The sequence below is a fragment of the Chiloscyllium plagiosum genome, chromosome 33, assembly GCF_004010195.1.
Source record: "Chiloscyllium plagiosum isolate BGI_BamShark_2017 chromosome 33, ASM401019v2, whole genome shotgun sequence".
In the NCBI taxonomy this organism is placed as follows: Eukaryota; Metazoa; Chordata; class Chondrichthyes; order Orectolobiformes; family Hemiscylliidae; genus Chiloscyllium; species Chiloscyllium plagiosum.
The window spans coordinates 7,093,084-7,110,848 of NC_057742.1; the positions used below are offsets into that span (position 1 = coordinate 7,093,084).

General features: G+C 43.1%; 1 protein-coding gene across 1 annotated transcript in view; it reads right to left on the reverse strand.

The window, feature by feature from the left end:
• LOC122539786 (plexin domain-containing protein 1-like) overlaps positions 1 to 17,765 on the reverse strand; it is a 276,760-nt gene that overhangs the window by 134,095 nt on the left and 124,900 nt on the right. The window contains exon 5 of the mRNA XM_043674842.1: positions 10,102 to 10,224. Within this exon, the coding sequence (XP_043530777.1) occupies positions 10,102 to 10,224 (123 nt within the window). The remainder of the gene's footprint in view (positions 1 to 10,101; positions 10,225 to 17,765) is intronic.

Below are 17,765 nucleotides of genomic sequence, written 5' to 3' on the forward strand. Positions count from 1 at the left end.
TCAGAGTATTGAGTACAGGAGTTGGGAGGTCATGTTGCGGCTGTACAGGACATTGGTTAGGCCACTGTTGGAATATTGTGTGCAATTCTGGTCTCCTTCCTATCGGAAAGATGTTGTGAAACTTGAAAGGGTTCAGAAAAGATTTACAAGGATATTGCCAGGGTTGGAGGATTTGAGCTAGAGAGAGAGGCTGAACAGGCTGGGGCTGTTTTCCCTGCAGCGTCGGAGGCTGAGGGGTGACCTTAGAGGTTTACAAAATTATGAGGGGCATGGATAGGATAAATAGGCGAAGTCTTTTCCCTGGGATCGGGGAGTGCAGAACTAGAGGGCATAGGTTTAGAGTGAGAGGGGAAAGATATAAAAGAGACCTAACCTAAGGGGCAACTTTTTCACGTGGAGGGTGGTACGTGTATGGAATGAGCTGCCAGAGGATGTGGTGAAGGCTGGTACAATTGCAACATTTAAGAGGCAGTTGGATGGGTATATGAATAGGAAGGGTTTGGAGGGATATGAGCCGGGTGCTGGCAGGTGGGACTAGATTGGGTTGGGATATCTGGTCGGCGTGGACAGATTGAACCGAAGGGTCTGTTTCCATGCTGTACACCTCTATGACTCTATGACTCTAATATGATGAATAGAGAACAAGTCCAAATGAATTTGTTGCAAAGGTCACAATAGTTGTAAAATATGGAGAATCAATTTTAAACGTCCACCACCTGAGACCTTCACGGACTACAATGGGTTTTAAAAGGAATAAACACAGACCTAAAATGGCTGCAGTGGTCACTTGACCACAGACTGAGGCAAGCTCAGGAATCTAATTTGGAATAAACAAAATTGTCTGAACCAAAATTACCATTTTATCTAACGACATTGAAACGAGTCACTGAGTTAGGAATCAAGAAATTCGCATCTTCTATTTCAACTTACAGCTGACTGGTAAGTTTCATGAAAGTTTGACTGCAACAATTGAGCTTAGAAAGACAATGAAATCATACTTGTGAATGTATAAATGAACATGTTTCCACAGTTCCTTGCCAGAACCATAGATAAAGGAAAATGGGTTGGTAATAGCAAGGAGTAGAAAACTCTCTCTCTTTTCCTGATTTTTTTCCCATCATCTCTAAAGCCAGCACCAGTGATAAAACAAAGCAAAGAAACTTCTTCAACTAAGAACTCAAGGACTAAACATATTTAGGTCCTGCTGAGGATACTAGACATCAGTAAATCAGCAGTGGTCTCAGGTTCAGCTATAACAATGCAAGGTCTCAAGAAATATTGAAACTACATACATTTTATCTTCTTACTGCACTTTCCACACTCCCTTTTTTAAACTTTATACCTGTGTTTCTGTATGTGTCGGATTTGGTGTTTTATTGTTTTTTCTGGAAAATAGTAAGCAATTAAATTCCTCTTTCATTCACGCAAGAAAACCTTGCAATTGACTCCATAATTCTGACTGAGTGACAATATGTTTTCAGCGATGTGACATGCAGCTGTGTGTGAGAAAAGATATTTGTAGCAACCAAACAAAGGTGGGAGCTGGGAGTGGAAACAGGAATAACCCCTCCTCTCCTAGCTGTAACACAAGAAATAAAATCATAGAATCCCTATAGCGTGAAAGCAGGCCATTTAGCAAGTCCACACCAGCCCTCCAAGGAGCATGTCACCCAGAGTAACTCTGTCACCCTGCATTTCCCATGGCAAATCCACCCAGCCTGCACCTCTTTGGGCTGTGGGAGGAAAGTCACACAGGAAATCCCACCAAGACAGTCTCTTCAAGCTGGAGTCAAATCCAGGTCCCTGGTGTCGGGTGGTAGCAGTTCTAACCACTATGCCACCCCACAGTAGGATGAACTCTGTATTTAACTATCTATAGTTCTAACATTACTATAAAAGGTAGTTTTATCCTTTGTGTATTTATTGTTTTATGACATTGTAATTTATGCACATACAGATATTTGTTGCATTCTTTAAATAGGCCGTTTCCTACTCCTCAAGATTATTGCGACTCTCTCTTTATAGTTGTGAAGGCTTTTTAAAAGCAGCAGCAGTCAATTAAAACAGACAGAAATCTTACCATTTTACTTGGACAGAGCTCAAAATTAGAATTCTATCACACTGGGATTTGACTTCTAATCTAACACTAATTCTTTTTAATGTGAAACTCAAGTTATTATCAAAATTGATCACAGAGATAATAACATTTAGACAGATGAAGTATTGTAACTCGTACTTGATAGAAAAATGTTCTAATTCCTAACAATTGTTGCCTGGTAAGATCACTGTTAGAGAAATAAGGTGCATTGTTCAGTTTAAAAGATCAAATGATAAATACAGATGAAAGGCTTAGAATTCAATTTAGCTAACCCATCCAGATAAATCTTCAATCTTCACAGTATCCAAGTGTGCCTTTGATATTTATATTGCAGTTTGTGAGTTGCTACTCTGAAAGCTTAAACACTGATGTTGAACTGACTGATAAATGAAATGGAGTGAGGCTTTCTCCTCCTGATTGCCCAACATATCTTACTTCAATGTAACTTTACAATAAATCACTGCAAAACTGCAGCGACATATTGGGGGATGGTGGTGCAGGATAATGTCATTGGACTAGTAGTCCAGAGGCAAGGCTAAGACTCTGAGACGATGGCTTGTATCATACCATGGAATTGGAATAATCTGGGATGTAAAGCCAGTACCAGTGATGGTGACCAAGAAACTCTCTCTGATTGTTGCAAAACCCCATCTGGTTCATTAATGTCCTTTAGGGAAGGAAATATGCCACCTTTATCAGGTCTGTCCTAATAGGTGGCTCCAGACCCACAGCAATGACCTAGTGAGGGCAATTGGGGATGGGCAATAAACGTTTGCCTAGCCAGTGACACCCAAATCCCATGAAAGATTAAATAAAAACAATTGCATAACAGTGATCAATGTTATTGGGCAAAGTCAGAAGTCACATGACATCAGGTTATAGTCCAAGTTTATTTGAAATCACAAGCTTTCGGAGTGCTGCTCCTTCATCAGGTGAACATATAACCTGGTGGACTACAACCCCGTGTCATGTCATTTCTGACTTTGCCCACCCCAGTCCAACACCGGCACCTCCACATCAATGTTATTGGGGTCATTCTATTCTAAAAAGGATAGAGTCAATCAGCAATCTCAATGGGTTATTATACTCCTTTTCCTGCCAATTTCCTCATCTCCTGACTCTTACCAGTTAATCCAAATATCCAGGCTATTCCTGTGGGGGCACAGTCTCAGATCACACCACAATGTTCTCAGTAGTAGTGACCATGAAGCTACCATCGATTGTTGTGAAAACCCATCTGGTTCACTAATGCCCTTTAGGGAGTGAAATCTGTCACCCTTAGCTGGTCTGCTTTAGACATGAGTCATTTACAAAATACCGTGCAAGGACTGTAACAAACAATACATTGGACAAACAGGCAGAAAACTAGCCACCAGGATACATGAACACCAACTAGCCACAAAAAGACATGACTCTCTCTCACTGGTATCCTCACATATGGATGAGGAAGAACACCACTTCGACTGGGACAATACATCCATCCTAGGACAAGCCAAACAAAGACACGCACGAGAATTCCGAAAAGCATGGTATTCCAACCGGAACTCTCTCAACAAACACACCGAGTTAGACTCCATCTACCACTCCCTGAGCAAAGGAACAGGAGGTGACTTCACCACAGGAAATAACATCACCAACCCAAAGAAACCCAAACATATAAATAGAAAGCAGGAATTTTCAGCATTGCTTCGCATGAGGTCCACTGAAGATGTTACCTAGTAAAGTAACAAAACGTCCGGAAAGAACCTTTCAGCTCAGCGAGCAAACCTACATCCAAAACCTCAACCTGAGCTACAAATCTTCTCAAAACTCGCTAAGACATGAGTTTCAGACCCACAAGAATGTGGTTGACACTTAACTGCTCTCTGAAATGACCCTGGTGAGACACCCAGTTCATGGGCAATGAGGGATGGACAACAAAAGCAGATATTTCTGACTGGAAAAGAATATCTAAAAAATAAAGTGCAATTGTTCATTATTTATGGCCTACATAAATAGGTCATATTTGTCCTAATTTGTGAGGCCATGTAAAGGTCATTGGGTGGGTTTGCAGAATGAAAAGACAGCAGCAACAGCGTCAAAACTAATATTGGAGTCACCAAAGCCCAGAAGGTATAACATGTGCTGAACAATGATCTGTCAAAGGCACACAGAGAGGTTTTTTCCAGCATCTTAACCCAAAGACACGACAGCAACTCATTTCCCTATGTCAGTGGGATGACTGGGATCATTAAACTCAACATGGAATAGGGACTGAACTCAGGACGTTCTTAGTCTTCAGAGCTTAGCTGCTTCCTGCCTTAACCAGTTGAGAGTCTATGCCATTTATAATTAGCCCACTGATCTCAACACATGGTTTTAATATCTCACAGATGTACTGGAGCAATTAGGCAAGAGCTTTAGGGATTACACAACTTAAAAAAAATTGTTTTTTTTGAAAAGTTCCAGGATTGTGCAATTATATCTACTGAAATCGATATTACTCAAAAGAAATGCCCTGTCCTTTAAAAGAAAAATATTTGAATTCATCAGAATCATTCCATTTTCTGGAACTGGTGAAATGGCAGACTCACTGAACCCAGTCAGTGTGGCTGCTCATTTCTTTTTTCACTTTATTGACCGCTTTTCGCACTCCAGCCCCTTCGGTCATGGTGATGTCATCGCGCTCCCAGCCAGAGAATGTGGCGCCTCCTTGTTTGAAGAGTAAAACATGAGTCAGCCTCTGGAGTGTTTCAATACACTTTGCAGGTGGAACAAACTTGTTATGACAAGAGACTCAGCGGGAGATAAAATAAAACGTTCCTCCAGGAGATTATTAAAGAAGATATTTTAGCCTTTTGAGGTTTGTTTTAACCTTAGGTACCGATTTTAGTTAATTATAACTGGTTCCCACTTTTTGATAGGGATCTAGTACATGGGGATCCAGGTTGTATAGAGTTTTGGTCAATCCGCATTTACCTTCAGTTTTGGGCACCTGTGCATCAGGAAGGGTGTACCAGTTTTTCAGCGGAGGAACCAAAAAGCTTCAATAATGTTGGTTTCTAGGGTTCCATGCACTGGATCCCTATCAAAAAGTAGGAACCGGTTATAATTAACTAAAATGAGAACTGATTGCATAAACTTGGCTTGTCTTTCTTTTTAGTGTTGCAAATTGAGGCATTGATCCGATTGAGCCACTTCAAGAGTTTAAAAGGTTTTGACAAGGGAGATATGCATCAACTATTTTCTCTGATGGGAAATCAAAACCACAGGAGCTTAATTACAAAACAAGTGTCTGTCCATTCAGGAGCAAAGTCAGGAAACTCGCTTCCAAACAAAGACTTGTAGAAATCAAGAATTAACTGCTTCAAATGATGTGAATACTGGACAATTAGAGCTTTCAAGATTGAGCTTGATCAAGATATGTTAAGTATTGGCATCGAAGACAGGAAACTGGAGTTGATTTCCAAATCAATCATAAAGCACAGAGCTGGCTTGGGAGGTTTAAATGATTGACACTTGTTCCTATGTTTCAATGTTCATCAGATTATTGCCCTTACAGCAAGATCTTTCCCTCGCAGTTTTTTATTTGTGCAGTCTGAGTTGAGGAATTTAATTAATAAATTGGCATTTTCTCAATTTCCTTCCTCTTATCTGTCCATGAAGGGACCCAACAAATAAAACCACAATGCATTGAACACCTGCCAACAGACAACAGCTCATTGTATGATGTTTACAATTAGTGGAGACATTAATTTTGAAAATAAAAGAGGATAATTATTTTTGCATTTGCATTTCAGCAGGGGGCAATGCCCAATTCAGGAATCACTGGGAGGTTACATGAGAATTCCCATCATGCCCTCTCCATCTGGCTCTCCTATGCCAGATGTGCAAATTCCTAAAACTCCTAAGCATGCTGATGCACATGGCCATTGTTTCTTGCATTGATGGCAAACACATAGCATGGAATTGTGGGCATGGTAGGTTTGATTCCCTTCTCTAAAGGACATCAGTAGACACGTTGGGTTTTGTGTTAGCTCTAATTAAAAATGACCAGATTTATTGAGTTGGATATTGAGTGGCCATGCAGGTAGATGGGGCGTATGGTATGCTTACCTTTATTGGTCAGGAAATTGAGTGCAAGAGTCAAGATGTGATGTTGCAGCTTTGTAAGACTTTGGTTAGGCCACACTTAGAGTATTGCATTCAGTTCTGGTCACCACACTACAGGAAGGATGTAAAGGCTTTGGAGAGAGTGCAGAAGAGGTTTACCAGGATGCTGTCTAGATTAAAGGGCATGAGCTACAAGGAGAGGCTTGAAAAACTTGCATTGTTTTCTCTGGAGCTGCGGAGGCTGAGGGGAGACTTGATAGAAGTCCATAAAATTATCAGATGCATAGATAGGGTTGACGGTCAGAATCTTTTTCCCAGAGTTGAAATGTCTAAAACTAGAGGGGCATGCAATAAAGGTGAAAGGGGGAAAGTTGAAAGGAAATATGAGGAGCAAGTGTTTTACACAAGAGAGTGGGAGGAGTCTGAAACACGCTGCCAGGGATAGTAATGGAAGCAGATATGACAGGGGCATTTAAGGGACTTTTAGATAAGCAAATTAATGTGCAAGGAATGGGAGGATAAGGACCAAGAGAAGGCAAAAGGGATGACCTTAATTTGGTGTCACTTTCATCACAACATAATGGGCCGAAGGGCCTGTTCCTGTGCTGAAAAGTTCTATTACACATAAGAGGTTAAACTCATAACCTCTGAGTTGTTGTTGTAGAACAACAGGAATTAAGCTCATGAACCTCTTGTTTTTCCTCCATTTTTGACATGCTTGTACTTTCCAGTCCCAGTAAGGTAGACTGGCTGAATTCCACCTCCCCCTCCTTCTGTCACCAAGAAGAGCTGAGGTCAGCCATAGCAGTCACCACTCACTGTCTGTGTGGCAGAGGGAAAAGCCTGGATCATGTGGAACTGTTCCACAAGGACCAGGTGGGAAGATCTTTATTCCCCAGACCCAGTTCAACACACATACCGGTCCAACTCATCATGTAGATATTTTTTAGGCAACTGGTTCAGACACGTGAGCTTACGTCTCCAGAGCAGATGGGACTTGAACCTCCTAGCCTTGAGGTAGGAGGCTACCACTGCACCACATGACTCCTCAAGGTCATTGTGTTTATGTCAAAATGAAGCTCCATTCAGACCAGTACATTCATAGAGTCATAGAATCCCTACACTGAGGAAACAGGCCATTTGGACCATCAAGACCCTCCGAAGAGCATCCTACCCAGACCATTTTCCCTACCCTATTCCTTTGACCCTGCATTTCCCATGGCTAATCCATCTAACCTGCACATTCCTGGACACTTTGGGAAATTTAGCATTGCCAATTCACCTAACCTGCAAATCTTTGCACTTCATTTCCAAGGGTTATTGTTCATCACCGTTTTCTCCAACTGCAGTGTTGGTACCCATTTTCATTCTCTCTGAGAGCTATTTCATTTTGAACTGGCTCAATCTGGAAAACTCAGCAGTGATTCAATACCTGTTCATTCTCTCCCAAAGTTTCACAGTTTATGCTGTTCCAAAAATGTCACTTAGCACTAAAAGAAGGGGAAACACAAAGCAGCTCATTGAGGGCACGTCACAACCAACACACCAACAAAACAATCTCTTGTGTAGTTTGCAGACAAAGTGGGTGAAGGTTAAGAGTCAAAGTGTAAATCACATCAACATGTCTGGCTTCTCCTTTACTGAATAAATCTCCCTTGTCTAAAAGGGGCAGGATTACATCTTGCAAACTGTACTCAGACAATAGCTGCATTGCTATTCTCTCCAGTCATGTCTGGAGTGCAGTAACCCTAAAAGCTCAAGCAGTTGTTTCTACTGGATTCACAGAACACCAGACGGGTGAGAGAGTGAGGCTGTGTTACTCTTTAGTCAACCATAACACATACAGAAATACAGACACACAGAGGTTTCACTAGGTGGATTGTTCCAATCACAGACACAGTCCAGACATCACAGCTAGCAACAGCGAGGTGGAAAGTAAATTCCTATTTATAACTCTGCTTTTGCTATGTTTCCAACCGAAAATAAAATTGCATATGAAACTCAAAAACTTAACACAGATTTCCCTAGAAATAAATAATTCAAAATTACTTTATGTTTGTCTTTCCCTCAGCACATGAATTCTTGCACATTCAGTTCTCTAACCTTCTGCTCAACCCAGTCCAATATCTCAATTAGAATCAGTCCTACAGCTCTATTACAGAATTGTAATCCAGCCAGATGGTCAACTGCAATTCTCTCCATACAAATTCCCTCCCCAAACACTCATATGCATCTTTTAAAATAATTTATTTGTGAGATGTGGACATCCCTGGCTGATCAACATTTATTGACTGTCCCTAGTTGCCCCTTGAGAAGGTGGTGGTGAACTGGTGGACTCTTGTATTGTAGGTAGACCCACAATGTCTTAGAGAGGGAATTCCAGGATTTTGACTCAATGAGAGTGAAGTGGGTCATGAGTGTGGTGCTGGAAAAGCACAGCCGGTCAGGCAGCATTCAAGGAGCAGGAGAATCAATGTTTCAGGCATAAATCCTTCATCAGGAATAAGCTCCTTCACTAATAACAGTGAAGGAACGGTGATACACTTCCAAGGCAGAATAGTGAGTGGCTTGGAGGGGAACTTGCAGGGGATTGTGTTCCCATCTATTTGCCATCCCTGTCCATTTAGAGTGAAGTGGTCATGGGTTTGGAAGGTGCTGTTTAAGGGGAATTGGCAGATTTCTGCAGAGCATCTTGCAGATAATACACACTGCTGCTTCTCAGCATCAGTGGTGGAGGGATTGGATGTTTGTGGATGTAGTGCCAATCAGGTGGGCTGCTTGTCTTGGATGGTATCAAGCTTCTTGAATGTTGTTGGAGCTGCACTCATCCGGGCAAGTGGGGAGTATTCTATCACACCCTTGCCTTGTGTCTTGTCGATGATGGACAGGTATTGGAGAGTCAGGAGGTCGTCACTCACCACAGTATTCCTAACCTCTGACGTGTTTTTTTGTATCTATTGCATTTATGTGGTGAGTCCAGTTGAGTTTCTGATCAATGGTAGCCCCCAGAATGTTGATACTGGTGATTCAGTGATGGTAACATCATTGAATGTCAAGGGGCGGTGTATCTTATTAGAGGTGGTCATTGCCAGGCATTTGTATGGCATGAATGTTACTTAGCACTTGTCACACCAAGCCTAGATATTGTCCAGATCTTGTTGCATTTGAACACAGACTGCTTCAGTATCTGAGGAGTTATGAATGGTGCTGAACATCATGCAACTATCTGCAAACATCCCCACTCCTGACCTTATGATAGAGAGAAGATCATTTATAAAGCAGCTGAAGATGGTGAGGCCTAGGACACTACACGGAGGACCTCCTGCAGAGATGTCCTGGAGTGAGATGACTGACCTCTAACAACCACAATCACCTTCCTTTGTATGACTTAAACCAGCAGAGAGTTTGCTCCATGGTACCCACTGATTCTAGTTTGGCTACATTTGGTTGAAAGTGGCTTTGATGTCCAGGGCTATGACACTCAACTTCCCTCCTATATCATACTGCATCCTGATCAGTGGTCTGCTCTGAAATGCTGGATTTCAGTTAGTAGTTCACTGTCCATATATACTGTCTAATCCCTCAACTGTTGCCTGAATTTTCTCTCTTATTTTTAGAATTCCTGTTCCTGGTCACTGTCTACAAATTTGCTGGTAATTAGGTGGAGTTGGATCAGAACTGGATCCAGCCTCAGTATAATATCCTGCAGGATAACCTTCAGTATTTAAACTGAAGTGAGAAGAATAAGCATAGAGGCGAGGCATGAGTGTTCACCTGGAAAACTCTGGCAATTGTGGCCAATTAATGAGGCCCAGAGAAGTAGAACAAAAGAACACCCTAATGTGCACTCCTATCTGTGACTCTTAAACACTGCACATCCCATATCGACCAAAGTGGTAACAAAAATCTACCATTATCGAAGTATCTGATGGTGGAATTCCTGGAGTAACTGGGATCGAAGTTCGCCATGAGTGGGGCTATGTACTGAGTGGCAGTCAGCATCCTGTGGATAACGTCCCCAGTGAATATAAAACCTGGAAAAATAAGAATGAGATAAATTAGAGGTCACTGTAATTCCTGATATTCTCAGAGTAACTGTTTTATGGGAGTTGCTTTGTTTAGGAAGATGTGGAATGACAGCAGCGTGGAATAGAACAAGATCTCACACTGTTTCAGTGTCAACATATACATTTCAAGCAGCTCTTTTCTGGAACTGGATATTTTGCTTTCGCTTCCACCAGATTTTTTTGTTGCTTCTACGTAGCATCTCCAGGGGCAAAAAAACCTAACGTAATGCTTCCTAGAAAATGCTAATACTCTTTTGCATTTTAGTTTGTCCCCCTTTCTGTAGATAGGGGAGAAAGTGTCCAATAGTGATAGAATGCTCGAGTCATACAGCACGGAAACAGTCCCTTCAGCCCAACCAGCCCAACCAGCCCATGCCGACAATAATCCAAAACAATTCCCATCTGCCTGTGCTTGGCCCATATCCTTCCAAACATTTCTTTTCCATGTACTTACCTAAATGTAACCCGCATCCACCACTTCCTCTGGAATTTCATTCCACACATAGATTGCTCTATGTAAACAAATTGCCTCTCATGTCTTCTTAAAATCTTTTGCTGCTTACCTTAAAAATATGCCCCTTAGTCTTGAACTCCCCCACATCCTAGGGAAAAGACATCTGCTATTCATCTTATCCATATCCTTTGCATTCCTGTAAAACTCTCAACGTCATCTCTCACTCCCTTAAACTCCAATGAGAAAAGTCCCAGCTTTTTGTACCTTTGTATTTTTTTTTGCATTTGCTATCCATTGGATTTGGGAGGCATAGGGAAGACCAAGATTTGTTGTCCATCTCTAATGGCATTGAATAAAGTATTTTCCTTAGCTATTTCAGAGGCAGGAAAGAGTGAACTGGGAAAAAAAAATCTAGACCAGACAAGATAAAGGTGACAGATTTCCCTCCCTCAAACCCACTCATGATCCAGCTGAGTTTATGCAACAATTGTCAATAGTTTCATGATTCCATTGTGGAGAGGAGTTTCAATTTAGTTTGTTGGCTCTAAGTTCCACTCGCTGAAGATAATATTTTAGATTAGATTCCGTACAGTATGGAAACAGGCCCTTCAGCCCAACAGGTCCACACCCACCCTCCGAACAGTAATCCACCCAAACCCATTCCCCTATATTTACCCCTGAGTAATGCACCTAACACTACGGGCAATTGAGCGTGGCCAATTTACCTAACCTGCACATCTTTGGACTGTGGGAGGAAACCGGGGCACCCGGAGGAAACTCACGCAGACACGGGCAAGATGTGCAAAGTCCACATAGACAGTCACCTGAGGTGGGAATCGAATCTGGGTCCCAGGCGCTGTGAGGCAGCAGTGCTAACCATGGAGCCACCGTGCCACCCTATAGTTTTGATACCGTGAACCTGTGTCTCCAGAACATTAACCGGGGCTTTGGATTACAGAGGAACCTCGATTAACCGAAGGACACGGGCAGGGAATAGTTCGTTTGGTTAATCAAATGCCGGATAATCGAATGCCAGATAACAGTTAGACAAGCATTGGGACCTTGCAATCTTGTTCGGATAATCCAAAATTCAGTTAATCGAATGTCAGATAATCGAGGTTCCTCTGTACTGGCACAGAGACATTTACCAGTCACAGTCCAAGGATACAGGGTAGAAGATTTAAGACAGTGGAGAAGCTTTAAGATGTGGAGAAATGTCTTCACTCAGAGAATGGTGAGCCCACAGAATTTCCCACCATGGAAAGCAGACAAGGTTAAAACATTGGTATAATTTCAAGAGGGAGTTTGATATAGCACTTTGGGTGAAAATGATCAAAGGATAGGGGGGAGAAGCAAGAAGATATTAAATTGGATGATCATAATGAATGGCAGAGCAGGCTATAGAGAGCCTGAATGGCCTACTCCTGCTCCTACTCTCTATGTTTCTAGGTAACTGCGCCACCAACTCCCAGTTTATTTGGTAGGTATTCCACTGCACTGATTGCAGCGTTGGAGGCTCTGGATGAATATGAACTAGAGAGACCTGAGTGGATAACGTGTGGAGCTGGGAAAAGCACAACAGGTCAAGCAGCATCAGAGGAGCTGGGGAGTCGACATTTTGGGCATAAGCCCTCCATCAGTCTTGATGAATGGTTCCAACCAGAAACGTCAACACCACTACTCCCCTAATGCCGCTTAACCTGTATTTGCCCTCCAACGCATCTCGTCTACATCTCGCACCTCCGCCCTCAGACCCAACCCCTCCAACCGTAACAAGGACAGAACGCCCCTGGTGCTCACCTTCCACCCTACCAACCTTCGCAACCTTCCTGAAGAAGGGCATGTGCCCGAAACGTCGAATCTTCTGTTCCCTAGATGCTGCCTGACCTGCTGTGCTGTCCCAGCAATAAAGTTTCAGCTTTGATCTCCAGCGTCTGCAGACCTCACTTTCTCCACAACTCATCAAAACCTACAATGTGTATATGTATGCACACATTTACAGACACTGACACACACAAATATCCAGATACATTCTTATTTGGCCTCTTCAGCAGAGCAAAACATATCAGAAGAACCTTATCAAACAAGGCACTGAGATATATAAGGAAATATTAGGACAGGCTTAGTCAAAAGTGTAGTCTTTAATGGACTGTCTTAAAGGAGGACAGGGAGATTTGGAGTGGATGGGGAAGGTTTAGACAGAGAATTCCAGAGGGTAGGATCCAAGCATCTGAAATTAAGTTGCAAGTGGTAGAGCAATGTAAATTGGGGATGGATATGTTTTAACGTATCTTCTTTATGCCGAGAGAGTGGTTGCACGACTGAAATTAAAACCCACCTTTACAATAGGGATTCCCTCCCCCACTCACCCATTGTACTCTATGCTACTTTCTCCCCGTCCCCACCCTCCTCTAGCTTATCTCTCCACGCTTCAGGCTCACTGCCTTTATTCCTGATGAAGGGCTTTTGCCTGAAGCGTCGATTTTGAAGCTCCTTGGATGCTGCCTGAACTGCTGTGCTCTTCCAGCACCACTAATCCAGAATCTGGTTTCCAGCATCTGCAGTCATTGTTTTTACCTGTTGTGCTTTTCCCAGCTCTACACTTTACCCCCTCTAACTTCTCAGCATCTGCAGTCCCATCTCCAAACAGGGAGGCCCAATAGCAAATGTCTTGCAGACCAGAAATGAGAGAGGGCCTCAAGGTAAGTGAGGATGGGGAGCAGAGTCACATGCTGGGTGGGTGAGCTACCTCGTTTTAAATCATGCCTTTTTAATGTGTGTCCCCAGGTAACTAGAGGAAAGGAAGGAACACTTGCAACTATCCAGCACTTCCCAGCCACTGCAGTGATTTTGAACCAATGAGTTACTTTTCGGGTTGTAGTCACTGCTGTACTGTAATAGCCAAAGTGCACACAGTAAGCTCCCAGAAACAGCAATAAGGTAATGAGCAGATAATCTGCTTTATAGTGTTGATGGGGGAATAAATAATGATCCAGGACAAACTCCACTGCTCCCTTTCAAAACAGAGCCCTAGGATCATTTGTATCCACCTCGATCAGGCAGACAGCGAATCAGCTTAACATCTCTCTTCAGAGATGGTATCTCTGACCTGTACGCCCTCATTGCTATACAGAGGGAGGCAGTGTCATTGTGATAATGTCAATGGGCTAGTGATTCACAGGCCCCAAACTAATGCTCTGGGGCTAGGGGCTCAAATGTTGGATGATGAATTGAAGTTCAATAAAACATGAATTTAAAAGCTAGTCTAACAACAACCTTGCAACCACTGTAACCATCCATTTGGTTCCCCTGTCACCTTTAAGGAAGCAAATCTGCCATCCTTACCTGTTCTGCCCCACCCATGGCTCCAGACCATACAGTAATGTGGTTGGCTTTTAACTGCCCTCTGACAGGGCTCAGCAAGCTACGCAGTTCAAGGATACCTGCGAAGGGCAACAAATGCCAGTCTTGCCAATGGTGCCCATGTCCATGAAAGAATAAAGAAGCCTTCAATTTTGTACTCTAACTGCAGAGCGGGACTCTAATTTAGAACCTTAGGACTCAGAGGTGTGAGTGTCACTCATTGAGAACAGTGATGTTCATTGAGTTGCTACTTACCACGAAACTGACAGTGCCATGTGGTTTACATGAACAAGCCTGAAAGGTTAGCAGGAATAGCCTACATTGAAATTTTGAAACACTTACACATTCATACAGTTACAGAGGTCTTTAAATGTAGAGCTCTAACTAATGTCATGACCACAAGGTCCCTAAAGCTGCCAACTCTTCATTCTTGTCAGAATACAGTTACTTGAAGATGAAACAATTTGCTAAATGGTCTCTGTTTTACATTTTGGTAAATTACATCAGATGCAGCATTTCAAAACCCCTTCTCCAAATTAAATAATGGTTCAGGAGTCCACCAGGCAACAAGGGGCTGGCAACCAGAATCAACATTAATGTTCCCCATCTGTGGAGAGAGCACCACCTTCAGATTGGCGGGCAGCTCTGTAGACTCAGCAGCGCCTGGTTCAAGCAGTGGCCACAGCTGGGACTACAGGCAGAGTCCGAACAAGAGGATAACATGGAGCCAGTATTTAAGGGAAGGCAGGGTATCATTGTAGAGGTCTACAGAACAGAAAAAGGCCCTTCAGCCCATCAAGTCAATGCCCATCAAAAACAAGCACCTAACTGTTCTAACTGCTAATTCTAACTTGCCTTCATTTTGAGCTGACGCTGATTGATCAGAGTCTACCCGTCAGGTTCCAACAAGGGAGATGAGTGAGGTGGGTGCTGGGTTTGAGAGGCTGATGGGGATGATTACTGAAGGAGGGCAATGATCTTAGGTATGTAGCACCTCTAATAGGCAAATGGGACCAATTCGCCCCACCTCCTACTAACCCCTTTATCCTTTGTCACCACTCTGTAGACAGAAACAGTGAAAGTTGTCTGACTTTCTACTTTACCTGTTGCTCATAATACGAAAGAGGAGACATTTAAATGGCAGCCAATTAACTGCTTAATGGCCTCAGGGAGCTGAAGGGCATATGGATTTTCTAACATCACCTTCACCCATCATAATGTGGGAGAATGTGTGGAGGTGGGCAGTAGGTATAGGCCACATATTTGATTTTAAACATTCCCCCAAATTTAAAAAATGAGAATAAAGGCTTAAACATTCAGCTCTACACCATAACCATACTCCTGTAGTGTTTGGAACGAGTCTGGCCAGATGGAAACCTACAGAATATGAGTTCCCTGACTGGGGCTGTTAACCTGATCCAATCAGGGAGCTCTGGCTGACAGATCTAAGTGTCAGGGGTTCTGTTCACTCTGAGAGCTGGCTCTGAGCTAGCTGGGCTAGTGTCATGTACTATGCACTATGTATAAATACAGGGGTGACATGGTGACGGGATACCAGCCTTCCTGGTATTATGTCAACCACTAGGTGCACTAAAACCATAGCTCAGTGGTAAACAAACATCCTACACAGTTTCATACTCAGTGCTAGAAATAAGGACGTTCCCAGCTTTGATGTCGGATTTGTGCTGGGTCATTCAGGCATTACAATTATATTCAGTCTTCTTGAGCTAAAGAGAGTCAAAGCAATCAGCCCAGAGTTCCTACTCTTGAGGACAATCCCCAAAATTTACATTTTTTTCTTTATCCTAGTGAAGCCATTACAGAGGGCAGTTAAGAGTCAACCACAATCTGAAGTCATGTATAGGCCAGATTTGGTAAGGGTGGTAGATTTCCTTCCCTAAAGGATATTAGTGATGCAGATGGGTTGTTAGCAACATCTGATGATAGCTCTCACCAAGAAAATTTACCCATTGCAGATTTATTAATTGGACTTGAATTCCAACATGGTAGGGTTGATCCCCTGATCCTGGAGAATTATTCTAGGGCTTTAGATTATGAGGCCTAAGACATTGCCGCTAATCCATCATCCTCAAAGCTACTGCACTCGGATGGTGATTGAGAAAATGTTCAGAATTGACATTCTGAGTGTTGCAGTTGGACAGCTTGCTAATGGTAAATGATTAGGCTGACCTTTGCCCTTTGAAAGATTTGACACAGGCACAAATCAGCCAATTGTGAGTCAGTGCTAGCTGGTGCCTAGAAAATGGAATCTGAACATTGCTTCAAAGTTAAAATGGGAGGAAAGGAATCTTTGTGACTGTCAGTGATTACTGAACCTTATCTTAAGCACCACATCTTTGTTTCCAAGAAAGCCAATTTCACACTTTAAGACCTCGAACTATAAACACAACACTGACAATTAAATCAGTGGATCTGCACAGAGCACATTGCTTTTAATGGGCAACTCTCCCAGTACACAACACGACAGGTACCCTCTGATGCTGAACATTTGGTTGCCTGCCAGGCTATCAGCAGGACCTCGCCTTAGGCCACCAATTAACAACAGAGGAAGACATCAAGATGGTGTACATTATGCAGGAGAACAAGATCGCATTGAAGGAAAGTTTTCTCTGCTTTGCTCCCTGCTAGTAAAATTTTAACTGCCCTGTCAATCTGCTCATAGTGTTTGTAAGAACAAAGAAGCAAAGTTGTTGCGGCCGTGAGGATCCCACGAAACATGGGATGAGACAATAAAACGTGCTTTTATATAGAGCTGAGAAACTAGTAAAAACAACAGCCCAAGGCACTTCACAGCAGCATTACCGGATAAAACATAATACTGATCCACTTACAAGGCATTTTAACGGCCTTCAGGCTTCCTGATCCCAATAGTTATGAGGCCTTTATGAGGCCTTGTTTATGTTAAATGCTAAGCCTTTATGAGGCTTGTTTACACCTGCATGATCTTCCTCAAGGTGACCAATGAAGTCAACATCTCCACAACTCCAGTCCAGCTCACAGAGTGCAGACAGGGAGAGCAGACGGGAGAATGTGGGGCTTCGGGAGAGCGAAGGTGAGAATTTGAGAGAGCTGGCACTGCCATTATAGGTGGAAGAAGGTGAGGACACATCAAGATAAAGGACCAATTTCAAAAAGAAAGGGTTAAATTAAGAAAGGCCATAACTTGTAGGTCATCACTGTGTTTGGGGGAGTCCCACTTCCAGAGTGGTCCATCCTTTGGCTCCAGTTAATGGTCAGGGAGGTCACAGAAACTGTGCTGACACCTGCTCTCCCCTTCACCCTGATGGCTGTTGGGGGGGTCATCTCCAACCATCTTCCTCAGTGGGGCACCATGTTCTCAGCAGGGATGCAGTGTGGGCTGAGCAGCTCCCTTTTGGAAGATTCCAGGACATCAAATTGCCCCTGTAGCAAAAGAGTTACCATTAACTGGTTACCTGCCCCTGCCTGACTCCCACCTTCAACAACAGACTCAGAGGTGGGATAGTATCACACTGACCCCAAGGGGGCAGTTTGTTGAACTACACACCCTTCAACTCCAACACAGCCTCTGCCAGATGGAGATTACATCTGTCAGGGTACCTTCACCAAGAACCAGAGAATCCCTACAGCGTGGGAGCAGTCCATTCAGTCCACACCGACCCTGCAAACAGCATCCCACCCACACCCACAC